This window comes from Culex pipiens, chromosome 3 (genome assembly GCF_016801865.2).
Source record: "Culex pipiens pallens isolate TS chromosome 3, TS_CPP_V2, whole genome shotgun sequence".
Taxonomy (NCBI): domain Eukaryota; kingdom Metazoa; phylum Arthropoda; class Insecta; order Diptera; family Culicidae; genus Culex; species Culex pipiens.
Genome location: NC_068939.1, coordinates 9,463,766 through 9,491,658, shown reverse-complemented (window position 1 = coordinate 9,491,658; position 27,893 = coordinate 9,463,766). Strand labels below are relative to the sequence as shown.

The 27,893-nt window shown below is 40.5% G+C and overlaps 1 protein-coding gene across 1 annotated transcript in view; it reads left to right on the top strand.

Annotated features, from left to right (window-relative positions):
* The window catches only part of LOC120427216 (heparan sulfate 2-O-sulfotransferase pipe), a 308,534-nt gene that overhangs the window by 138,670 nt on the left and 141,971 nt on the right, over nt 1–27,893 (top strand). The window contains exon 3 of the mRNA XM_039592081.2: nt 23,352–23,509. Within this exon, the coding sequence (XP_039448015.2) occupies nt 23,352–23,509 (158 nt within the window). The remainder of the gene's footprint in view (nt 1–23,351; nt 23,510–27,893) is intronic.

Sequence of the window (27,893 nt, the reverse complement as noted above, 5' to 3'; positions counted from 1 at the left end):
GTTTTTTGTACTGTTTTAGATGTTTGGCATATTTTGACGTAAAAAGCTTAAATATGTTATATGGACGTTATATTGGATAGCTTAAATATGTTATATGGACGTTGTATTGGACTGTTTTGTGTATTTTTTTGTTGTTATATTTTTTGATTCTTTCGAATTTGTAAACATCGAAATGTTACAGGATTTTTATTAGTTTTAAGGTTGCCCGAGCAGACGGAAATAACTTGGGAATAACATTTTTTGATATTTGAAAATACTAAGCCAATAACATTTTATGTTATTTATAACAAGATTTGTTATTCGTCGTTATGATTTTTCTGTTATTAGATTGTTATTGTAATAACAGACTAATAACATTTTTAGTTATTCTTCGAACAAATCTTTGTTATTATTTTTTGTTATTTTAACAACTAATCCGATCATCCCAATAACAGTTGGCGGTATTCTTCCATCACAAAAAATGTTATTCCAAAGTTGTTTTGGCTTTCAACAAATATCAGACCAATAACAAATTTTGTTATGATAACATAAACTGTTATTAAACTCTTATGCAAAAATGGATTTTGCAATAATATTCCATAACACTTTCTGTTATTTTAACAATATTTGTTATTGAAATGGCATGAATTTTGTTATTACCGTCTGCCCGGGACAATCGATGGTCAACATTTTAGTAAATTTCTCAAAGACTTTATTCTGCTATATCATGTCGACTTATTCAGCTATATCATGTTAAATTTTCAATGCTTTCACTAAAAATCTATTTTTTGAAAATGTAGTAAGTTTCAAAGTATATAAATAAAATACTCTAAATTGTTAACAAAATACCGTATTTTTTCTAAAGAACTCAATTTTTCATAATTTGCAATATGGGAAAAAAGTGAACTTTTGTATTCTTTTCACCTTTATTAAAGTTTTTTTGTAAAAAAAAGTACTAAAATTTTCCAAATTTGCAATATGGGTTTGATACATACCAAGCAAAATTTAAAATAAAGCATACAATATTTGAATGTTTGTATGAAGCATGCAATATTTTGCATTGTTTTATACCCAAACTGCATATTTCGAAAATTTGAGTATTTTTGGACAAAAAGACGCTTTTTTGTGACAATTCAAGTATTATCAAAAAAAATCTACTTAGGGAAAAAAGAATGGAAATTTTGCATCGTTTGAAACCCATATTTCAAATTTGGAAAATTTGAGTATTTTCAAAAAAAAAACGGTATTTTGTGAAAAATTAAGTATTTTCAAAAAACACAAATAAAGTGAAAAAGCATACAAATTTAAGTTCTTTCAAATAAATGCAGTATTTTGAGAAAAATATAGTATTTAAAAAAAATCTCATATTAAAGGTAAAAAAGAATGGAAATTTCGCATCGGTTGAAACACATATTGCAATTTTAAATATTTGAGTGCTTTCGAAAAAATACGGTATCCTGTGAAATTTTTTGAGTATTTATACTTTGAAACTTACTGAATTTTCAAAAAAAATATATTATTAGTGAAAGCATTGCGAATTTAACTCAATATGGTTGAATTAATCGATTTTAGAAAGATTTTAAATTTAGTTATCGTTCGTTATCGCTATAAGATTATCGCCGATAGAATTGTCGAAATAATGATATTGATAACAATAGCTGATAGTTATCGACTCGACGATAACGATAACCATTATCGTTATCGTTAGACGATAATATTATCGACGATAGTTTTATCGATTAACCACTTTGGTTAACTGTTAAAAAAAAAAATATTGGTAAAAAGTGACATTTCAATACTATCAAAGTTTCAACTCATTTTCATTGAGAAATCGAATCAGAAAACATATTCCATTATCGGAAAAACAGTTGAAATCAGTTTTGAAGTTAAAATTTTCACTGATTTGAAAAATATTTAAAAAAATCTTCAGATTTATAGGCCTTTTTACTGAAAAAAAGTGCTGTAGTAAATTAAAAAATTGTTAAATTGACATTTTTACGAAAGAAAAGTCTAACGAATTTTAATCAAACTGTTTGTATCCTTTACCTCAAATTTATATACATTTTATAAAAAGTTAATAAACTTAGTTAACCAAACATTGATTGCAATATTTTTTTCAATAAAGCATTAATAGTAACCTTAACTACGGTCATTGGTCAATTTAACGTTATCAAATCCATTTGCAAACTTTTAGGCTGATATTTATATTTAAAAACTCATTGTCCATCAAAATTACACCGGTTTATTTTTAATAACAATTTTCAACGAAACTATTTTCCAAAGCACTATTGATAAAATACAGTACACGTTTTGATACATAGTAAAAATCTTGCAACAAGTCTTACCGTGTGAATTATACTAAAAAAATGAATTCTTATCTATGTCAACCCGGTTAAATTACTTTGTCAAAATTTGTTAAAATTTTCCCAATTTGCATTTACATAACAATCAAAGATGCCAAATATACTGATTTTTCTGTGTTTCAAAAACATTTGAGCTGGTGCAAAGACTATTTGAATAATTTGATTTGTTTTTTTTTTATGAGAATCCAAATGAATTTTGCTGAAATAAAATAAAAAAATCAACGAATTCCTTAACTTGCTGTATTGCCCTTATTTGTGTACATTTAACTGATATTGTATTAGTTTGATCGTAATTACTAAGAATGTTATTTTTGAAACTGTCATTGTTAAAAAAAGCTAATATGAAATTACCTCAAATTGTTATTGATTATCGCCTAAATTTTGCGAGAGCCTGCTTTTTATAAACGCCTTTGTAATCGATATGTTCGTAAACCATCTCAGCAATGGTACATGCGAATGTGCATCAACCTTGATATAAATAACACATTTTTCGTGTAAACAGGTAGAGTAAATTGAGGTCTCCAGACCAAATTGATGTAAATTTAATGTCTGTAAAAATATTGACAAATTTAAAAGCTCTCAATTTAAAGCCAAAGCAAGTTATTCAACTTAATCAAATCCTTCCCAAATCACCCACTTAAGCTATCTTTTCCTCTTCATTATCCATTATTCAACCGAATCCCCCCAATTGCAGCCAAATGACTCCCACGAACGAATTGATAGCGAGAGAGAGAGGGGAAGATGCAAATAAAAATCACTCCCACAAAGTAAACTCCATAAAACAGCGATCCCACTTTAGATTGTAACTTGCAAAAAGCTTCCCAGATTTTCCCTCACCATTAAAGGGACAAAAAAATCGAGACTAAAAAAACCACATCCCTCGAATCAATTGGATAAATTTGCAGCCAAAAGGTTCTTCACTGGAGCCGGATCTGGATCGCGAGCTTGAAATATTGCAACGCTGGGGATGCAATTAGCATTAGTTTTGCTTTCGCCGATTGTCGCACGCTGCAACTTTGCATCGATTTGCGGGGAAATTTGCATATTTCAGTTCGATCCCAGCTCACAGTAGCTATTTTGTTTGCTTTGGCAGCTTGCCGGAAGAGAACGAAGGCAGCAGAACTCGCTGGAATTGCATCGCTCGTGGCCCCCCGGTTCTCGCGTGTCTCGCAATGGAACTCCGGGGTATAATTTTACACTTGCCGGGTTTTGCCGCTTCAGAGCTAGGGAAGTCGGCGAGCATTTGAAGTGTAGAATAAGGGCTAATTATAATACCGATCTTGGTACGGTGGCTGCTTTCTTTCGAGTTCTTTGCAATCAGTGAAATGGAGTTGGGTTTTAAAGTTTTCGATCTGGAATTTGAGCGTTTGAACGTGGTGTATAATTGGCTAGAAATTGCTTGTGATCAGTTGAGAGGGGAATGCTAGAATTTTCAAGCGGTCAATTAAAAGTTCTGTGGGTGCTTTTGGTTTAGTTAATTAATGAGGAAAGTATGACTCGTGAAAGTTTATGTTCATTAAACATAAAACAAACTTTATTGTAATGGTTTAATTTTTTGCTGGTTTGTCATCTTGAAGATATTCGCAAAACATTTCTTTAATTTTTATCTCCAGCAAGTCCTATTTGAACATTCAGTCTGCGTTTGCTACAGCCAGACAGCACCTCAAAAGACAACAATATCAAATTGGCACAATAGCAATGCAATTCCACCTACAAGGACTACATCAAAGTCCCCAAAAAAAAATGCACTCAGTGTGTGAAATCGCCACAGGAATTCCTAATGCGACTTCTTAAAATTCCATCGATTCTCTCTAGTCTGGATGCTCCGCAGAAATTTTTGAACAAACTAGGATTTTCCCCTACACGATACCGAGAAGTCCGTTAGCAGTGCTCAGAGTGAGAGCAACGTTGTGGTCATACTTAAAGAGGCGACTTTAATGCCACTCTAGCCGGTGTACTTACGTGTTCATCTCCCAAATGAGACAATTTCGAGGGAAATTCCACTGCGCCGACACTAGCTTAGGTAAACAGGTGCCTTTGGTCCACCTGGCCCGAACCTCTCGTCTGGCAACAGCAGCAGCAGCAGCAGCCGGAAGATAATTCTATTCAGAGCATGAAGGGAAAATGACGAGTAATTACCGCACAAACATATACGAGTGTGTCTTGTCGTCGACCAGAGGAAAGGTAGCGATACTAACTATGCTGTTGCTTTTGCGAGAGGGAACACTCTTGGAACTTGGAAGCTGCTGTTGCTACCCCTGTTGGGTTGTGGCCATGTTTTACAGCGGCGCGCGAGCACATACACGTAAATTAGATTATAACTTTTTATTACTTCGTCATACACGAATTTGTTGGGCAGACTTGTGACGCCAACGCCAAAGCCGCCCCGAAAGTTATGCGACGGGGTGCGATGAAATGAAGCAGCGAAAAACTCCGACGGAATGGGACTCGTTTTTTGCGCATTTGGATGTGATCTAGTTTAACCAGGCGGGAAAAATAAAGATTTTGTCGTAAAAATTAAGTGTAAAAAATGGAGAAGTTTCACGATGAGCGTGGGTTTTGACCAATTTTTGTACAACAGAGATCGTTAATCTGAAAAACTTTTAAGAAGCAGTGTATACTGAAATAAAAAAAAAACAGGTTCCTATATTCTAGGAATTTTGCCTCTTTTACTTATCTAGTAATTTGAAAATCCCAAATTCTAAATAAGGAAAAGAGGCAAAATTCCTTGAATAAAGGAATTTAGTAGTTTTTTTTTTATTTCAGTGTAGGGATCATTAAAATTATTTTTCGTTTCTCGATTCGTGTGAATATCCATACAAATCATAGGGTAAATTTTCCAGTTAAACAACTTTGAATTAATTTTAAGCTTCTGAAAAAACAGGTTGATAATTTGAACTAAAATGTGAATCACGTTAATTAAATACAATTTTGTGTGAAATGATATTAAACCATAATCGAGGTCGAGGGGAGGGCAAAATAAATCAAATTTCAAGCCAAATTTTCAATTTTTGGAACAATAAGTACCTCAAAGTAATTGAAACATTGCAACACTGTAATTTTTTAAAATTTCAATCAATCTTTGAGCGTATTGTTTTGTTTCCTCAGTATTGCGTCAATTGTTGATGTTCGTGCCTCATATTGGGAAATTTGTAAAAATGCTCTTTTTAAAAAAAAAATAGTTAAATAGCTAACAATCGATAAAACAAGTTTTTTTTTGCCTTACTGGTTTTTCTAGAAAATTTAAAGGGATGGGACGAAAACTTAAAATAATATTTACAATCGATCTGAGAAATCGTAAAAAAAAACAAATGTTTAATCATATTTATCTTCTTTAAAAAGTGTAAAATTTTACAATTTAAATGATGTATAATTGTGTAATAATAATAATATAATTGTGTGTATAATTTTACAATTTAAATGATAATGGTATCATTCCATAGTCGAAAATGTGATAAAAAGCAATACACTGAAAAAGTGGTTTAAAAACTTGAATAAACTATACAGGTAAAAGGTAATAAAATAAGCTAAAATAGTATAAAAAAAAATAAAAAAAATTGAGAAAAAGTCACGCGTTGCAACGTCACGCTACATATTCCCCTCTCAAAAACAGAATATTCGCTTAAAATAATGTTTCGACATTGTTTCTTATAGGAAATTTAATGTACTTTCCGAATCTGTAATGACATATGTACCTTTTCAATGTAATTTTTGAGCTACAGCCGAAATACTGAAAAAAGAAATGTCAAAGCGTTGCAACGTCACGGTGGAATGTGTCATAAATATTGAAATAACAACCAAAGTTTCAACTTCTGCATGGATAAAGTGTTTTAAAATGCATTTACACTAGTTCAGTTGTTTTGCATTTTGCATCATTAGTTCAAAAAAACCAAAAAAGAAATGTGAAAAAAAACTTTTTGCGACACGTCGCAAACATCAAAAATTTTCGACAATTCAAAATATATTTATATCAACCGAAACATACTAAAATAATTCTATACACAGGGGTTTGCATTTAAAATTGATTTCATCTGGCCTGCACTAAAATTTACATTGAAATCCAGATTTTTCGGGCCAACATTTGAAGGGGGGAGACAAAAACTTTAAATAAAATCCGTACCAGCCTTATTGGATGTTTTTGAATACCCCTGACTCAAGGCGGTTTCTCAAACACCCGAAAAGCAAACAATGTATCTTTAATCTCATATTTTATTGGTTGAGATTGAAATATAAACTTATCTAAATTCAAATATAAAAATGATATCTGAATTTAAACATAAAAATTCTTAATTCCTGTAGGAATACTGACAAATTTGTCCGTTTGCCATCTAGGGCAAAAACTTCATAAAGAAAAATTCGAATCGAATAAGAAACAGATAAACTAACATATCGAAATATATTCAAACAGTTTCCCAAATGTATTCAATTCAACGCTGAGAACAAAACTATTTGGAATTAATAAAAAATATGAACAGTGAATACAAATACGACAACAAATATGAAAATTATTAAGGCACTTGACATGAAAAAGAAACGTAATTATTATATGAAAGATCAATAAAGATATATTAAATACCAAAATTATTCAAACAGCTTTGAATCGAATTGTTTAGTTTCAAAATAAACATGAACATTTAATGTATTTAAATTTGATTAGACATTAGATTTTTTGTAATTATTACGTTCTCTAGAAACTAATTTTATACTAAAATGAGTATTTCTACTCGAAATCTAAATTTTCTTGACTTTTAATATTTTTAAATAAAGTTTTAAAATTGAAATGGAATGTAAATTTTTAAGGTACCGTTTCCTCAGAAAAGATTTTTTTATTTTACCTCAGCTGTGGAAGGTCTCTCTAAATACTAATATGGAAATCTTAAAAGTCTATACTAATCTCCATACATAATTAAATTAACCTTTTATCGAAATGCATTGGTCATCTTTCTCTAGCATTTTGAATCAAGCGCAAAAACCATTTTTTGCAAAATGAGTGAAACGTATTCGTAAAGGATGCAAGTTTGTACCAGCCCTTTGAAAGAAAATACTATCATAAAACCCGATTTAATCCCACCTGGGGTGAGATAGAGCCTTTCTTACTAAAGAATATAACAATGGTAGAACTTTTTCAATTCATAACATCGACTTTGTTTATTTATAACGTCAGCACAAAAGAAAGTCTTATGATGAAAGCAATGTATTATAAATGATATGATTTCCAAAGGAAATAAAAAACGCAATTTTCACCAAAAGAATATTTTCAATCGTACAATATGTTTGTAAGTTTGTAATCAAACAAGCATTTATGACAAACGCGATCATAGCAAGCTTCCCATGCGCCAGTGACAACGCACACCGCGGTTTTGGTTTTTTAGCTTCGGTACGAGCCCTTTTGTGTGTTGGTATTGTCCGTTTTTTTCAAAGGTACACGCCGCGCGGCATTTCAGAATGTGCCGCAGACACTGTTGCCAGCGATTTTTTGCCCGCGAGCGAGAAGAAGCACAGCACTGGCAACGAAAAAAAAAAACATTGCTCCGGCAGAAGTCTCAGCGGTTAGTCGTGTTTTTTCGCGGTGTCTTTGGCGCGTTTTTCACGGCGATTCCGAGGCGTGTGCGAGCGGACAAGCCCGTTCCGGTGGTCAGAGAGGCCACAATCTGGTCGTCGTGGACACGGCGGCGGTGCAGCGGCGGAGAAGGAACGAGTTCCCGTATCCGAGCAGCAGCAGCAGGAGGAGTCAGCAGCAGCGGCCGCGGAGGCAGCTGAGGCGAGAGACGGTCGTTGGCCGGTGGAATCGGCCCCGGAGAGTCGACTGCGGTCGGCGGACCAGTTTTCGGCCAGGCCAGGTCGGAGACAACCCCCGTTGTTTACGTGGCTGGCAGCAGGCAGCACAACAACAACAACAACAAGCGCGCGCAAACGATCTTCCCGCGCATCCCGCTGCGGGCGGCAGCCAGTGCGGCCAGTTCGGCGGTGAGTGCGATAGGCGAGTTTTTTGTTAGCGTTTAGTTTTTTTTTTTTTTTTTTCTCATAGTTTTTTTTTCGGCTAGTTTTTTTTTTTTCTTTCTTTCTCCTTTTTTACTTTTGCGATTAGTTTCATCACTTTCATTTTCGTTTAGTTTATCGTGTTTCTTCGCAAACATGGATCCGACCGAGTCGGACCATGAGGAATTCGACTTCGATTCAACCCTTGAGGGTGACGAGGACGTGGAAATGGAGGACTCTGTTTTGGGAGTTCCTTCAAACACTACCAACAGGGACCTCTTCCTGAAGGATAAGGATGTTGGCGGTAAAGGGGGATCCTCGGACGGGTCTAAGAAGACGAAGCGAAAGCGTTCTAAATCAGATCCGAATCCGGTTCCCCCTCAACCACCGATTCCTCCCTTGACTCCAGACCCGATTCCTCCCTTGACTCCAGAACCGATTCCTCCCAATCCAGATCCAATTCCTCCTAAAACACCGGTGCCGATTCCGGATCCAAATCCCCCTCCGCCCCTGAATCCTCATTCTCAAAAACCGATTCCTCGTCCTCGTCAGTATCAAGAGGGATCGCAAACGGAATGGGTGGTCTTCTTCCGGCCCAAACAGAAGCCGTTAAACTTTGTACAGATCACCAAGGATTTGCAGAAGCACTATCCTGGGGTGGTCGAATGTACCAAGCTGAACAAGAGCAAGCTCCGCGTGATCGTGAACTCCGCGGTGCAAGCGAATCAGATCGTAACTGATCTGCGGTTCAGCATTGAGTACCGTGTTTGGATTCCGGCCCACAAAGTCGAAATCGATGGCGTGGTGACCGATGACAGTCTGTCGCTTGTCGACCTCTCAAGGGCGGTGGGACGCTTCAAGAACCCTAAACTTCCAGCTGTGGAGGTACTCGAGTGCCGGCAACTGGGCAACGTCACCACCGAGGGTGGCCAGAAGAAGTTCATTCCTTCTGCCTCGTTCCGGGTGACTTTTGCAGGGTCAGCTCTGCCGGACTACATTGAGCTGTACAAGCTTCGGCTTCCAGTTCGATTGTACGTTCCGCGAGTGATGAGCTGCGAAAACTGCCAGCAGTTGGGACACACCAAGACCTACTGCAGCAACAAGAGCAAGTGCTCAAAGTGCGCCGGCCCCCACAAGGACGTGGATTGCCAAAAGCAGGCTGAAAAATGCCTGCTTTGTGGCGGGGAACCGCACAAAACTCGGCAGTGCCCAAAGTACAAGGAGCGCGAGGACAAGATGAAGCGATCCTTGAGGGAACGCTCCAAGAAGTCCTTCGCGGAAATCCTGAGTCAGGTGACCCACCCCAATCGCTTCGCTCCTTTGGCGGATGAAGATTCGGAGGACGAGGAATCCGATGTGGAGGTTCTCTTCCAGAGAGACGAGGAAAGTGACTCTTCCGGGCCAAACCCGAAGCGCAACAAGGCTTCCAAGTCCAAAAAAGCCGCTGGCGGCAAGGGTAAGCAAAGTGACTCGTTGAACTTCGAGGAGGATTTTCCTTTCGGTCCGTCGGGTAAGCCCGCTCCGAAGCCGGTACCGAAGCCAGTTCCCAAGCCGCTGAAGCCCGTTCCCAAGCTGCCAAAGATCCCCCTGAAACCGGTTCCTCAACCGAATCCGATCACCGATGCCTTCAAAGGAGTCCTTCCTTTTTCCACAATCGTGGAATGGCTGTGCTCTTTTGTGAGTGAACCGACGCGTTTAATCATAAAGCGGTTTGAGCCTCTCGCTAGACACATCGGGAAACAGCTTGCTAGCACGATGCCCCTCTTGTCGTTCATTTCCTTTGATGGGTAATACACCAAAAACGAAAAACGGCATCTCCTTTCTACAATGGAATTGTAGAAGTTTAACCCCCAAGTTAAACGATTTTCAACAATTCGCATTCGAACGGGACTGTGATGTGTTTGCGCTGAGCGAAACGTTTCTTATTGGAGATGAGACGCCAGCTTTCCGGGGGTACAACATCATCACAGAGAGCAGGGCAGGGCCAAATAGAGGTGGAGGCGTACTGATTGGGGTCAGGAAATGCCACACTTTTAGAAAGGTCACGCTCCCGAAGCTAGGAGGAATCGAAGCAGTCGCAGTACAGGCCAGGATCAGAGGATTGGACATTTGCATTGTGTCCGTCTATGTTCCCCCACAGGTGTCGTTAACTCGACAAAAGTTGTGGGGTATGCTTGAGCTGTTGCAGGCACCGCGACTGGTTCTGGGTGACTTTAACCTTCACAGCACCGAGTGGGGAAGTCACAAGACAGACCCTCAAGCATATCTGATTCATGAACTGTGCGACGACTTCCAGATGACCCTCCTAAACAGGGACAAGCAAGTTACGCGGATTGCAACACCACCAACGCCAACCACGTCCGGCACGAAGGCGAGTGCCATCGACTTGTCGCTCTGTTCCAACAGTCTGGCAGTTCTCTGTGACTGGAACGTGCTCCAAGATCCTCGTGGCAGTGATCATTTGCCGATCGCTATTCTGGTTAGCCATGGCCCACAGCAATCGACAACGGTGGAGATGCCTTACGATCTGACGCGAAATATCGACTGGAAACAGTACGCGGAGGCAGTCTCCATTGGAGTTGAGTTGCGAGATGGGTTGGCATCGCTTGAAGAATATGCGTTTCTGGCTAATTTGATCTATGACAGTGCGTTACAAGCTCAGACGAAACCCGTCCCGGGACCATACATCCGAACGCGCCCTCCACTCCCCTGGTGGGACAAGGAGTGTACGGATCTCTCGGCGGCCAGGTCAGAAGCTTATGTGGACTTCTGCAAGTGTGGAATCCGAGCGAACTTCCAAAAGTACAGAGCTCTTGATCGCAGGTACAGTAATACTCTGAAGCGAAAGAAGCGAATGTACTGGCGGGAGTTCGTTGAAGGACTACCAGCAGATACGTCCATGAGCACTCTGTGGCGCGTTGCGAGGGCCATGCGTAGAGGTTCCGTTCCGAACGAGAGTGTGGAAAAATCGGACAAGTGGATATTGGATTTCGCCAAGAAGGTGTGCCCGGACTCGGTGCCGACACAACCATCATTCGACGTTGTTGATGGGAGCGATGCTAATCCTCCCTTCTCGATGGTAGAGCTCTCCATAGCACTATTGACGGGCAACAACACTGCTCCTGGTCCGGACAAGATCAAGTTCAGCTTGCTGAAGAATCTCCCGGACATCGCCAAGCAGCGTCTGTTGAAACTGTTCAACACGTTCGTGGAGCAGAACATAATTCCACACGAATGGCGACAGGTCCGGGTGGTTGCCATTCAAAAGCCCGGTAAGCCGGCATCCGACCACAACTCGTATCGTCCAATCAGCTTGCTGTCGTGTCTACGCAAGTTGCTGGAGAAGATGATCCTCGACCGCCTCGAACCATGGATGGAACGGGAGCACTTGCTGTCAGACACGCAGTATGGCTTCCGGAGAGGCAAGGGAACAAGCGACTGTCTAGCCTTGCTGGCCACAGGGATCGACATAGCCCGTGGTAAAAAACAGCAAATGGCTTCTGTCTTTCTAGACATCAAGGGTGCATTCGATTCAGTCTCCATCGATGTGTTGGGAGTAAAGCTTCGGCGGAGCGGTCTCAATCCGACGATGTGCAACTTCCTCATCAACCTGTTGTCAGAAAAACACATGCACTTTGTGCAAGGTGATCTGGCAATCACCCGGATAAGTTACATGGGTTTGGCACAAGGCTCACGCCTTAGTCCATCCATGTATAACTTCTACGTCAGCGACATCGATGATTGCTTGACCGGAGACTGCACCCTTATACAGTACGCAGATGACGCAGTGGTTTCAATCGCTGCCAAGAAAGAAGTCGATCTGCTAGAACCCTTGCAAGATACTCTGAACAACTTGGCCCATTGGGCAGTGGGAAAGGGTATTGAATTCTCTCCGGAGAAGACGGAACTGGTCGTTTTTACGGGGAAGCATGAACCGGCACAGCTCAATCTTTCTCTCTCGGGAAAGACTATCGAGCAGTCGGACCACTTCATGTACATGGGTACCATCTTCGATCAAAAGGGAACATGGGGGAAGCACATCAACTACCTGAAGCAAAAGTGCCTGCAAAGAACTAATTTTCTGCGCAGCGTCTCTGGCAACCGGTGGGGTGCTCATCCTTCTGACCTGCTTCGACTGTACAAGACAACGATACTCTCGGTGCTGGAATATGGCAGTTTCTGCTTCCAATCAGCTGCGAAATCACGCTTGTTGGTTCTCCAGCGGATACAGTACCGAAGTCTTCGCATTGTCTTGGGATGTATGCACTCAACTCACAACATGACCCTCGAGGTCTTGGCGGGAGTGTTACCTCTGCGAACTCGTTACTACGAACTGTCTTACCGGTTCCTGATCCGGTGTGATTACAGGAATAAACTGGTAATTGACAACTTTGAAACGTTGCTGAACCTTCACGTTGAGTCACGGCGCATGCTTCTATATTATGACTTTATGTCATCGTGGGAGTGGAGCCCGAGCACAACGGTATAGCGCACGCCTCCGTTAACCAGCAGCACCCTGATTGGCTTCGACACGTCCATGAAAGCCGATACTCGCGGTATCCCAAACCATCTTCTGCGGGGGGTTGTACCGTCGATCTTCGCATCAAAGTACAACCATGTTCCTCCAAACAACAGATTCTTCACCGATGGCTCCAAGCTCGACGGCTGTACGGGCTTCGGTGTTTATCATGAATCTTATCAGCTGTTCTTTAAGCTGAAGGACCCGAGTTCGGTTTATGTCGCAGAGTTAGCCGCGGTTTACTGCGCACTGCGAATCATCGAGACCATGCCACCTGACCACTACTTCATCTTCACCGATAGCTTTAGCTCTGTTGAGGCTATCCGGACTCTGAAGCCGACCAGGGAGTCTACGTTTTTCCTCACGGAAATACGCAAGACTTTAAACAACCTGGCGGCTCAGTCCTTCAGCATCACGGTGGTGTGGGTCCGCGCTCATTGCTCGATTCCGGGTAATGAGAAAGCGGACTTGCTCGCCAAGAAGGGTGCTGAGAGTGGAGACATTTTTGAAAGGCCAATTAGCCTACAAGAATGCTACGGTTTTCCGAGGCAGCGTGCGCTTCTGGATTGGCAAACACAATGGGACGGCGACACCAAGGGACGTTGGATGTATTCCATACGACCTAAGGTGCAAAGAAAAGCCTGGTTCAAGGGAATGGACTTGACGCGTGGATTCATCAGAACGATGTCCCGCCTTATGTCGAACCATTACTCGTCCAAGGCTCATCTGTACCGTATCAACATGAGTGATACGAACCTTTGCGACTGTGGGCAGGGTTATCAGGACATCGACCATCTCGTATGGGCGTGTCCAGATCACCATGTTCACAGAATTAAGTTGAAAGATACCCTTAGGGCCCGAGGAAGACCACCAGAAAACCCGATGCGATACGCGCTATCTCAACTAGACCTTGATGTTCTCTATCCTATCTATCAGTTCCTCTCAGATTCCAAAATATCTATTTAGTTTTCTTCCAGTTAGTTTCCCTTCAGTTAGTTTTCCTCTAGTTAGTATAACTCGCCTTCACACAAAGCCGTCGTTTTTGGTCGCACCGGAAGCAAAGCAAGATCGCCCCAGCAGCTGGACGCCGAGTTGCGGCTGAGGACAAAACGCAAAGGCCAGCAGAGCCAACCAAGACCCCTACACAATCCCCCTTCCCTTCCCACGCCTTGTCTTTAACATCAATCCCTACAAGAAGCAAGCCAAGAACTTTCGAAGAAGATCCCCACTTTCTAAAAAGATCCCCACTCTCTAAAAGCTCTTTCAAATTCACCTCAATGTTTCTCAAGATTTAAATCTTTTGCCTCTGATCTAGATAAAATATTAGTTAGGACACAAACCTCTAGACCACCACACAACAAAAATAAATGACAGAATTTAAATCGCATAATGGTCTCATGTCGCAGGTTTCAAAACAAATACTGGACAGTTATGCATATAATGATAATACTAAAGAGCCGAAAAATATACGATATCTATAGTAGCAAATGAAAATCGATAGGGCACCCAACACATATTAGAGTATATTGGATCCCAATAACAAGACGCGCCAGCAGTACGCGCCAGCATTAGAAGCTCAACTTGACAACTTGTCGACTTGGCGACGATGCGTCTAAAATCGATGCAGTGTGATTTTTTGACGATTTTTCCGAAGAAAATTCATGCTGAATCGACATATTTACGAAGATGAAAATGACGTCCAGCCTTAAAGTAAAACCTATACCTTTCTTTAGTAAGAAAGGCAAAAAGTAAATCGCTCTAAAAATTGATCCGGATTGCCGATAGATGTCAAATTTGTTTCAGATGCTCACTCATGGTCTGTACTATGAATGTAGAAAGAAATTTCGGATAAAATCGGAAATGAAAAGTGTTGGCAAAGGTCACCAGGTGGGCTTTTACCTTTTTTTAGGGATTTTTTTTCTTTTGGTAGGTTAATCAAACGGCTCTAACTCCAGAACCAGATTATGGATCTGGATGAAAATTTGGGAGGTTGTAGAGCTCGAAAAATGCAATTTTTGAGATAAATAAAAGATATGAAAATGAAAAATTTTGACCATATTTTCATTTGAAAACTGTGTATTTTGTTGAAAAGTCTGGCCGCATCCGAAAACAGATGGATATTTCGAAATTCGGTCTCAAAATGACCCTTGTTCAGCACACCAGCTTTCAAATGCACTTGGAACAATCAAAATCGAAAATAGGGGAGCCGAGGATTACGCGACACAAAATTTGGCAAAAAATTTACCACACACGGACATCACTCGAACTCCACGGAATTTATTTTCTCAAAATTCGAGGGTTGGAGATAGGCGAGTTCTGTCAAGGTGAATCGATAGAGCGTCTAAAATCGATGCAGTGTGATTTTTTGACGATTTTTCCGAAGAAAATTCATGCTGAATCGACATATTTACGAAGATGAAAATGACGTCCAGCCTTAAAGTAAAACCTATACCTTTCTTTAGTAAGAAAGGCAAAACTTAAAAGTTGTAATCATCGATTTACAATAAGTTGCCAGATATATCATTTTTTAACTCTTATTAAATGTTTCTGAAATTGCTTTACATGTTATCTTTTAAGTGATATCTTTTAAGTGATATTCGGTAAGAGTATGAATTTGGCATAGTTGCACTGTAAACAGTGATCAATATTCTAATTTGAAACATCGATTGCATAAATTTGATCACTTTCACCCAGGTGAGCAACATTTCTGCACCTGCTCAAACGCCAGCCAGCCAGTGGAGCAACTTTTCCATTCCCGGTCGGAACACCGCGACCGTCATTAGACGCTCAGTGCAGGTGACATTTTCCGGCTGACTGACGGCCCCAAACCGTAACATCTCGCTTCGGTGGGCAATGATTCATGGCTGGTTAAATTTTAAATTTAATTTCCCAGCCGCATTAGAGCCGTCGTCGTCGTCACCGCGGTTGAGTTCAAGTGGCGCCATCTCGGCACCTGTTTTCCCGAGGACATCAACCCACCCACGTATGGTCGCAGTTGCCTAAAAAAAGAGAGGGAAAATGCGACATTTGAACCTCCTTCTGGAAGTTTACACATTCCCATCACGCGTGAAAAATTATCCTTTCCATCAGTTGTGGCCTCGGTTGCTCGAATTCGTAAGTGTCGCAAAAGTGCTCGCTTGCCACGTTCCGGAGCGGTGAGCGAGCACCAGGGAACCGGCGATTGCACTCGGGAGTGAACTCCTGCACTTGAGCTTCTTGTTGGTCGTGTCCCCCTACGGGACATCGCTTCCACGCTAGGGTCACTAGGGGTAACGTTCTCAAGTTAAGCTAAACTCATACAGGAAGAACCCCAATTCACCCTACACAAATTTTACCCGAGAGGAGCAAAGGTGGACCGCAGAGTTCATTAAAATTATTACACTCCTTGGCCGCACCGTCACGGAACGTGTATCACATTTCACGTGTCGGGTCACGATCTGTGACTCTCCTTCAAGGCCATGGCGCCACACCGGTGGGAAGAGGTGCGTTCATCTGAAAACGTTTTTGGCGTTTTCGGCGAGTGAACAAACATATGTTGCAAAAGTGAGCGTCATCACCGTCACCGTGAGGCAGCTTCCGGGTGAGAAAAAAGAAAATCATTCCGTCTGCTGCTGGCTGGGTTGATGATGGTGTGAAAATCGGCTTTGAGCTATTGCGGGAATTGCTGTGAGCTGGATTTAATGCTAAATGTCACATGAGGCCCCAGCATAATCAAACTTTGTTTTGAGGAATAATATTGGTATCTTACCGTGCTTTCAAAATCAATCTTTTGATAAAGTGTGACTGAAATTTGTTCAATAACTTGTGTAATATCGCGACAAAAAAAGAAACTGTATTCATTCAAAAAAAGGTCCCCAGAAACAAGTGCACATTGAATTTTTCAGAAATAGTTAGACAGGGCCTAATGGTTTTTCTCCAAAGTTTGTATGGAGAATTAGTGCATTTTGACACTCCCACATATTGCATGCAATTTTTGCTTGTATGCAACAGTGACGAACCGACCTGATTCTCCATACAAACTTTGGAGAAAAACCTTTCAGCCCTGTCTAAAAAAAATTAAAAATTCAAAGTGCGCGTGTTTCTGGGGACATTAAACTTCATACACTACTTTCCTTAGAGTAATTTTTGTCAATTGTGTTTGAAACATTGTGAAACATTGTAAATGTTATTTACCGTCTCTTTTGTGTCGCTGTTCGAGTGCATGGGGTGATTGGTCATTATAATTAAATAATGGCATCATTAGTGTGGTGCTTTTCGGGACGCGCAGTTCTGTTTTTTTACCTTCTTCTTTTTTTTTTCATTGTTTTTTTTCACTCGCGTTCGTTGGCCGATGAGTTTTTTTGTGTTGTTCTCTTTTTATAGTTTTCTATAAAAACGTACCTATTTTTTTGAGACTAGCAAGTCGTATTGCTGGATTAAGTCCTTTCTATATCATCGATGATTGGAAGGCACGCCGTCGAATATTTTTTAAGGCTTATGATATAAAATCATTTCAATAAATGAAGCCCTTCCTACATCACCGTTGATCGGAAGGCACGCCGACGGAGAATTTTTGGAGAATCGCGGTCGAATTAATACTATATTTAAATCCCTACATAGCTATCTTTCCGCAGCCGGCTGCCTAAGATTTTTAAAATTTCAACCGATAAACAAATTGCTTATGGTCGCATCACCTACCACAGTGAATCCTGACCTCATACCCATCTTACTAACCCCTCAAAACTCATGTGATACTTTGTCGGAGACGCAGCTGATTTAGCGGTCCCATCACTCAAGTATCGGCTAACATTCCCATCCACTTCCCCGTGTCTTACCACTGGTCGTGGCCGGCGTCGGTATTGATCAGCACGATAGGGACCTTTGAAAATTGCGAAGGGGTGATGATTGGTTCCTACTTTTCATCTGTGGTCCACGGAGCAATGTTTGGGGGTCCTGGTCAATAACGAAGTAGCAGCTACGGGTAGACACCAATGCTATGCTATGCTATGCTATTGTGTTTGAAACATTGTAAACATTGGCCAACCATCCTATATTTTAACGCTAAGGAAAATGTTGTTAATTATACAACCTTGAAAGGAGTACCCGAGCAGACGTAAATAACGCGGGAATAACATTTTTTGATATTGGAAAATACTAGGCCAATAACATTTTAAATTATTTATAACAAGATTTGTTATTCGCCGTTATGATTTTTTTGTTATTGGATTGTTATTGTAATAACAGACCAATAACATTTTTAGTTTTTCTTCGAACAAATCTTTGTTATTATTTTTTGTTATTTTAACAACTAATCCGATCATCCCAATAACAGTTGGATTTAGTCTTCCATAACAAAAAATGTTATTCCAAAGTTGTTTTGGCTTTCAACCAATATCAGACCAATAGCAAATTTTGTTATGATAACATAAACTGTTATTCAACTTTTATGCAAAAATTGATTTTTCAAGAAGAATCCATAACACTTTCTGTTATTTTAACAGTATTTGTTATTGAAATGGCATGAATTTAGTTATTACCGTCTGTTCGGGTAGGTAATCTTGATTAAATATAGCGTTATTGCATGTGATTTCATGTAATTGTCACACGTAGAGGGTGACGAGCGGGAATTCCCGGGAAAAATTTCCCGGGAAATCGACCATTTTTGGACCTCTCGATTCCCGGGAAATTCGGTCGAGACTCCCGGGAAATTTTATACTTAAAAAAACGAAGCAAAATTATATAAACTAATCCGTAAATTATTTGAAAAAAAAAATGTTTAGAACTTCCAAGTTAATGTTCGCTGTCCAGGTTTGAATAAACCAATGCTTCTCTGATCTTCTAATTCAGAAAGTTTAAAATTTAACTTGTCAAAAATTCCAATAACTTTAATTGAGAGAAGCTAAAAAAATTGGATCTCAAAGTTTATCTTGATGCATACTTAGCAGTTACACCCCAGAAATGAAAACTAAAGTTTTTTTTAAATTATTTTTATTTATTATTTCTAAGAAGGAAAGCTTTTTCAAAATTCTTCATGTAAACTAATGTCATAAACATAAACAATGGCGGGATATAAAAGTCATTGTTTATGTTTTTGACATTAGTTTACATGAAGAATAAGTTCAATTTTCATATCCTCTATCGAGCATAGCAACCCTCATAACCTGTTTTTTTAAAGCCCCTGGAGTAATTTCGCGGTATCAAGGTAATTTTCTTTTTTGATGTCAATAAGTCATTTTGTGTTTGACGTCATCCTCAATATTCAATTATATTTTGGAAAAAAAACACTCTGTCAATCTTTGTAAAGTTAAGGTCCACCAATTGAGAACATTCGGATTTTCCTGATAACTGTAAATATTTCTTCAATGAATATTAAAAGTTGACCTTAAAAAGGGAAAAAAAGGTTTAAATTGTTGTTTATCATATTGCAAATATCCCGATACTGGGATATTATACATAAGCTATTTTTTTTACTTCACAAAAAACTAATAAGAAGTTCATGCAACAAGCTTGTGAAATTTTTGAAAAACCACTCAGTGCGAATAAAGATTCGTTAACATTTTAAACTACAATTTTGAGTCTCAAAAAGCACAAGAAACGATCTTGTATATTTGCAAATTCAGAAAAAAAATCAAAAGGTAGAAATAGTTCCTCAGATAAAGAGGATACTGAAGTTAACGTTTCATAGAATTAGTATGAATTAAATGAAACTTAATTGATTGAAAAGAAACAATTCTATTATATTTCCTTTTAAATTATTGCCACTAATGACATAGAAAAAAAACTCCCGGGTCCCGGGAATTCCCGGGAAATGGCCAAATTCAACTCTCGATTCCCGGGAAATTGAAAATCTCGAGAATCGTCACCCTCTAGTCACACGCATCAACATGTAGCTCATCTGTACTTTACCGATATTTCAAATTTCTTATTGGTTTGATTTCTTATCATTTTTTCCAACTGTTCAGGTTTTTCTCAAGATTATTTTTTTTAAACATGTAGGCCACACAAGATACATGCACTATACCTAAAAAAAAACAATAGTGCTTAATAAAAAAGTTGCGTTGAAAATTATTATTTTGAATTCCGGGGAAAAATCTAGACTTTTTTTTTATTAGGTCCTATAAACATATGTAAACATTGAGTGTATCCCTTTCACACCTGATGTCAAAGTCCAGCGGAGTAAGCGGGATACACTCAATGTTACATTTGTTTATAGGACCTTATCAAAAAAAAAGTCAAGAAATGTACCATAATTTAGGTTGCTGATACATTTTTTGAAAAAAAATAAATAAATATATTTAGTTAACTATATTGATAAACTTTTCTAATCTAATCTAATCTAATCTAATCGAACACAAGCGCAGCCAGTGCGAAGAAAGCATGCGGGAAGAACTTATGGTTAGATTACGCCTCAAGTTCCTTCTTGTCATTATTAATGATTGCAGTACTTTCGAGAACCCCCGAAGTGTATTACACTCATTAAAGCGGCCCGGCCTACTGCGTTGCATTAACCGCATAAGACAGATTCTATGAACGGAACCCACATTTCATAGAATCATCAGGGGAAGAAGAAGAAGCCGGGGACATACCGTACCAACCGGTTCGAGTTATTTATAGATTATAATGGTGTGTGGTGTGTAGGGGAATCGTTGGGGAAGGGATTGTTGTATTATATAGTAGATGACCTTGTCACATTAATTCACTTATACGGATTAATTCACTCAAGGGGTTTATCCCCTCGGTGGTCGAATGGCTAGAGCATCTGACTACCAATCCAAAGGTGTGAGTTCGAATCCCACCTGATTCTGTTTGTTTATTTTTTTTTTGTTCATATTCAAAGTTCAATATAGTCGAAAAATTTCAAAGAGACCGGTCGGGAATCGAACCTTGAACCTTCCGCTTATGAGGCGGGAGCCGTAGCCATTAAGCCACGGCCCGGTCATTAAGTTAACTATATTGATAAGGTTTTTAGCAAAAAACATATAAATTTCAGGTAAAAAAAATTAAAAGCCAGAATTGTGCCTGAAATTTGTTAAAAACCGATTTGTTTGTGAAATCGAGGAAATAGAGGAAAATTGTCCACAGAATCTGAAAATGCATTTCGTTTTTCATGTTCATTGAGAAAATCATAACACTACAAGACAATTTAAATTAAGAGCGAGTCCACGAACAGGGCATACCCCTTTGTATGGGACGTCGTTTGGACCTCACCAATCTGCCTGAAATTTTCAGGGGTTGTTTGTACATATGAAACTAGCATCTGGTCAAAATATGAGCACTCTAGGTCAAAGGGAAGTGGGGCAAATCGGGACACAAAGTTTGAAGGTTCAAAAACGTCAAAAATCTTAAAAAGGCTATAACTTGGGCAAAATTCAATTTAATTTCAAAATTCAAAATGCATCTGAAAGTGCTTAAAAAATGCAACAAAATGCAGGATAGAGCATCCCAATTGGTTAAATCTAAATGGAGTTATTGGCATTTTAGTGAAAAAAATAGCATAATTTTCAAACTCAAATAAAAAAGTGTTCCATCCAGATATCAACTCGGTTCGACCTGCAGCTTGTAGGGGACATCTGAGACTACCATCTGAGACTGAGAACGCTTTGGGTAAGGCAGTTTAACATATTAAATAGACACTTTTTCTTTTAGTGATTTTTTTTGTTGTAAATTTTTGCTCGGGGGACCCCTTAGATCCCATTTTTTGGTGATAATTTCATGATATTCGTGTTCCTGAGACAATTTCACAATAGAAACATGCATAAGAATGTTTATTTTCATCCATTTTAACCCTTTAAAAAATGAAAGTTAAAAAAAATTAAGAAGCTGCTTTTTTCTGGTGTCGTCTAGTATCCTTGGAAACGAACTTGATTTTCAATAAATGTGAATCGAAGATTTTTTTGAGCTTTTATTTTTTAAAGGTTTAAAATGGATGAAAATAAACATTTTTATTCATGTTTCTATTGTGAAATTGTCTCAGGAACACGAATATCATGAAATTATCACCAAAAAATTGAATCTAAGGGGTCCCCCGAGCAAAAATTTACAACCAAAAAAATCACTAAAAGAAAAAGTGTCTATTCAATATGTTAAACTGCCTTACACAAAGCGTTCTCAGTCTCAGATGGTAGTCCCAGATGTCCCCTACAAGCTGCAGGTCGAACCGAGTTGATATCTGGATGGAACACTTTTATATTTGAGTTTGAAAATTATGCTATTTTTTCACTAAAATGCCAATAACTCCATTTAGATTTAACCAATTGGGATGCTCTATCCTGCATTTTGTTGCATTTTTAAACACTTTTAGATGCATTTTGAATTTTGAAATTAAATTGAATTTTGCCCAAGTTATAGCCTTTTTAAGATTTTTGACGTTTTTGAACCTTCAAACTTTGTGTCCCGATTTGCCCCACTTTCCTTTGACCTAGAGTGCTCATATTTTGGCCAGATGCTAGTTTTATATGTACAAACAACCCCTGAAAATTTCAGGCAGATTGGTGAGGTCGATGCGAGATGGGTATGCTTTGCTCGTGGACTCGCTCTTAAGCTATTCATCAACATTTTTTTATTACTTTTTATACTTTTCAAAATCTAATGAAAACTTCTTTTAAAGGTACTTTGAACCCTTCTCTACCCCGGTCAGTATGATTTCATACCGTTTCGTACGTATTTAATTTGTACTTTAAATATTGCGGAAAAATCCTAAACCTATCAAAGTCACCTGTTTTACGGTATCGTTTTTTGCTGTGTTTATCGATTTTTTTTTCTGATCAATTGTGACTTCTCTCCTAATCAATTTTGTAGTAATTTTGCAAAATAAATTTAATTTTTATACAATTTTGTAATTGTTTCCCAATCAACTCCATGTACGTTAATAAATCGATGGATCGAAAAAACGGAAATATTAGTACATTTAATGAATTTATTGCATGACTGATGCTATGCAATTCATTAATTAAATGTACGTTTTTTTTTCTAAAGACTTGAAAATTCAACAAATAGCCGAGTAATCTGAACTGAACACAATTGCAAGCGCATTTTCCTGCATTTATCATTATTTTAAATATGATTGAACAAGTAGATAAATATTCTACAAAAGTCTTTTTTTTTGCTAAAATTGTTTTTTTTATCAATACATAGTTGTATAATGCATTTAACAACCAAGTAATATCAATTTTTCAAATGTTAATTAACTAACATAGTAGAGTTTCACTTTGCTGAAAAATAATGTCTTCTATAAAGAAAAAACTGCGGCTGAGTTGCTTCATCATAATTGATCTTAATCAGTAAAATTGCTACTAACTGCATTTTGAACCTTCACCGACCCAGAAAAGATAATTTCCCCTTCAGTACTGCTCTTCTCTTCACTGACCAGAATTTTATTGAATTTTCCTCAACAACACCTCCCCCCCTCCCCTTGGGCGGTTGCATCGTCATTATTATTGTTATTAGTTTTCTCCCTCCCCCCGGGGGGCCATGATTTAACCACCTTTTGCTGACCTCTCTCTTCTAACCATTTTCTCCTTTTCCCTCCTCAGATATGCAGAATTCGTCGCCCTGATTGCGATCTCGTGCACGCTGTTCCTGTTTCTGCACACCCAGAGCCTGACGTCACGTCTCCGCGAGATGGAAGACAAACTGCAGCCCTCGTCGTTAATGTCGAGCAGCGGTTTAAGTGGTAATTCAATTAGTCAAGGTAGGTTTCAGTCCGGCCAGACTGCAGGCTAGTCCTTTTAATCCCTATCATTTGGGGGGCGATAGAGATGCTGTGTGTTGAGAGTTTGTGGGAGGTTCACTTTGACACGCTGTCTGGACTAGGAGGCAAACAGACTCCGCGGTCTTCCTGTCTTTTTACGTACTTGAAATCAAATACGCATGAATTTTCACTAGAATAACATTCTGAAATTTTGAGTCGACACCATGCCCAAGTTCAACGTGGTGGAAATTATTGTCAACTTAATCATTATGATCTGGCCCCACGAGCTCGGTGTTCACGGAGCATGGTTGAAACTAGACGTTCGATGATACCAGCTATTAATATGACCACCCCTCAAACGACCTCCCGATTTTCCTGGGAAATCTTTAATCCTACCCCCAGCAGACTGTTCTTGGACAGCTCACCCCGGAGGCCGCCATCGTTAGACCGCTATCTTCACGAAGAACCGGGATGACACTCTCTCGATGCCTCTGGTTCTAGGTTTTGCCAAAGTTATGAAATTTTCTGCTCTACCACGGAACGAAGCTGCCGTTTACACGAGTATCGATTTTCACCTCAGCTGATCGAATTATTATCCAGTTATCCAATTTGAAAGTGTGGGAGGAAGTGGGGATGTCACTGAGGGGGAGATGGCCTCCGGGTCGAAAGTATTAGCAGTTAACCAGGAACTGCTTTAAATTAAATTTGTCTATCAATTTTTTGAAGTTGCGATGAAAAGCCGATCAAAAACAGGTAATTTCTCATCATTCAAAATCATCGACAAGAAGAACATGTCATAAACATGAAAAATATGGCATATTCTAATTGCTACAAGTCCTGAGTGATTGATTGTACCGTTTGAACACACTTTTTTCAAACATACTTTTTCAAATTGCGATATCGATTTTCACTTAGACACTGCCAATCATTTCAAACTTGAATCGAGCCCGGAAAATGCGTCCACCCCCTCACTCTCATCAATCTCCAGTGGGAAATTGTGGAAAAACATTAACAGCCTCAGCTAGGGGAAATTAAACTCACTCCTCAAAAGCTTTTTTTTAACACAGCAATGAGTTGGTCGTGAGTTCACACTTGTAGGCTGTCCTCATATATTTTCACCTGTCATAAACTCCCTCCCCCACTTATGCTGCTCACCTGCAAAAAGGTAATAATTTATAGCTCATAACTTGGACACGTCGCTGCTGCGGCTAGCACCGATGATCGGCATACAGCTCAACATTTTCATGCGCTTTAATCATTTTTGCGCTTTTCCCCCTCTCCTCGCCGGAAAATGAAAAACAATTCTCGATTTGAAGGCAAGCGGAAAATTTCCGCCCCATAAAACTTGATACTTGTCAATCGGAAGGATGCTGGGAAATTTTTCATAAGCGTAAAGAATTTTCGCAAAATAAAAAAATAAACAGGAATATTGCACACAACACGAACGTTCGACAAAAGTTTGATATTTATTCAAAAGTTTCGCCCCTGTTCAACCCTCTTTACTGTGGGGTTTTTTTTTTTACTGAGAGCGGGAGAAGGGGAAGTGGGAAATGTTTACAAGTTGATTGAGTTACTGGCACCCATCAAACCAAAGCTTCATGGTATCGTTCAAGGGAAAAGTTTGTGAGTGCGATGTCTTAACCCTTGTGTTAGGGAATGGTCGTCAAAGGCGTGATATCGGTGGCCTTCAAACACTCCCGCGAAGAATATTCGAGGATCAAAAAAACGCGTCGTAATTGGCAATCGAAAAAGACGAATTTATTTCGCACGAGAAATTTATTGCCAAATGAACGAAAAACGCGTGAGGTCAGTTCGAACTGTATATTTCAACTTAACTACGAGTGGCGATCACCACGAACTTGACCTTGTCGCAAAGTAGGTAGCAAAACTCTCTCGTGATCGGGCTCGCTGGCCGAGCGTTGTGATAAGGTGATAGTGTGCTAATACTAATGTAACTGAATTCAAATTCTCTCTTATCTATACGGACTTCGTGTTTGGGCACTAGTGTGTCCCAACATGCCGGCCCCCGTTGAAAGGGTCAGCTTTCAACCAATACACGCGATCGCACCCTTCTGCTTCGTCGCAGAAGGCCAAGGTCATCTTTGTTGATGTTGTCCACAGCAGCTCTGCTTCGACTATTGACCGCTCTCCTCTCCTTCCAAATTGCTGCTCCTGGTGACGTCACGGGAGATCCTCTGCGCGTTCTCGGTTGATGCTCGGTGATCGTCCGCGTTGGGCGCGCTCATGGTTGTGGGTTGGAGTCGCCATCGATGAGCCAAAAACATGCCGGGGGACGAAAAATTCATGAGCTTTTTGCAAATTCAATATTAAAACAACTTACAGGGGTTGGAGGCCCGTAGGCCTCCCGGTGCGCAACGCCGCAGCGTTGCGATGGAAGATTTAGTCCTCGGGGTTTGGGTTGGCCGCGCCAGCGACATCAGCGGTGGGTTGGCGTAACGGCAGGACGCAGATCTTCGAAATGGACCGTGTGTACTCTCCGTCGGCGGTGCGTACAACGACGACACGGATGTTGTTGTCATCGCCACGACGGACACGAATCACACGACCGTAGCGCCACTTCAGGGGTGGCAGATTATCCTCCTTGAGTAGCACTAACGTGCCGACGTTGATGTTATCACGCTGCTGCGTCCACTTCGTGCGTGGGTGTAAGCCCGAGAGGTAATCGATAGTCCAACGCTTCCAAATGCGCCGTAGTAGTTCTTGATTCTCCTGCCAGCGATCGAGACGGTTCCGTGGAATCTCGGACAGGTCGGGTTCGGGAGGCGAAGTGAGCGGACGAAAAGCGAGGAAGTGGCCCGGGGTCAAGACCTCCAGGTCATTTGGGTCGGCAGAGAGCGGAGTCAACGGTCTGGAGTTTAAGCAGGCTTCAATCCGTGCCAGTAGGGTGACGAACTCGTCTTGCGACAGTACCGAATTTCCAATTGTGGCTCGCAGGTGTTTTTTAAACGACTTCACCGCCGCTTCCCACAATCCGCCAAAATTGGGACTGCGGGGCGGAATGAACTTAAAGTCGATGCCGTCGTCTGCACAGCGGTTGACCACTGCGGCTTGGAGTTGCTGGTTGATGAACTGCTTTCGTAACTTCTCCAATTCCCTTTCTGCTCCCTTGAAGTTCGTTGCGTTGTCGCACTGGATGAGCTTCGGCTTCCCTCGACGAGCGATAAATCTGTGCAAGGCCGCTAAGAAGGCGGCTGTACTAAGGTCGTAGACAAGTTCGATGTGGGCAGCCTTTGTGACGAGGCACACGAAAATGGCCACATAGCATTTAGTTGGTGCTGCTCTCGGCGCCTTTCGATACTGGAACGGTCCGCACAGGTCAACGCCGGTGTTGAGGAAAGGCAGCGTGGGTGTGACTCTTTGTTGGGGCAGGTCTCCCATGAGCTGCTCGCTGATGGTGGGCTTGCAACGATAGCAATTCACGCAGGTATGCACTATAGTCCGTGCCAAATTGCGCACACGAAGGGGCCAGAATCTTTCTCTGACACATGCTACGAGAAGCTGCGGTCCAGCGTGGAGGTGTTTCTCGTGGTAGTGCACCAAAATGCGCTCGGTCAGGGGGTGACGAGCTGGCAAGATCATGGGATGTTTCCTATCTTCGGAGATGGCTGCGTGTTTTAGTCTACCACCCACACGGAGGACCCCATCGACCAGGATAGGTGCCAGATTTTTCAGTTCCGAACGATGGCTTACTTGTCCACTGGATTCAATTTCGGCTAGATCTCGGGCGAAGGCTTCTCTTTGTGCGATTCGAACAAGAATCTTCGTCGCGTCAGTCAGCTCGAGAGTTGTTAGGTGTCCGATCCTCCGGTTGTTGCGATCTCGAGAGGACGCGTTGTGCTGGAACCGACGAAGGTAGGCGACAAGACGAAGCAGGAGAGGGAACGATGACTGGATCGCGAAGAGTTCGTTTGGTTTTACTTCTTGAACCGGGAGCGCTACCGCACGCTCCGCTTGGGCGATGCCCGGCAGGTAGTCAGGAAGGGGCTGATTTATCGGCGGCCAAAATCGGGACTCTCGATTAAGCCACTCGTGTGAGATCCACCACGCGGGTGTGTCTCTCAGCTCCGCGGGGCTCATTCCACGTGAGATTATGTCCGCTGGATTTTCGGCCCCAGGGCAATGCGACCAGATCCCGCCAGCGGTGAGTCGTTGGATCTCCGCCACTCGGTTTGCAACAAACTTTTTCCAGCGGGCCGGTGGTGAGCGAATGTAGCACAGAACTATCATCGAGTCCGTCCAGAAAAATGGCTTCGTCTTCAGGTCGAGACTGGCGGCAACCTTGTGGTACAGGTGAGCCAGGAGAAGTGCCGATGAGAGCTCCAACAGTGGTAAGGATAGTAGTACTGAATTCTTGGACTTGCCT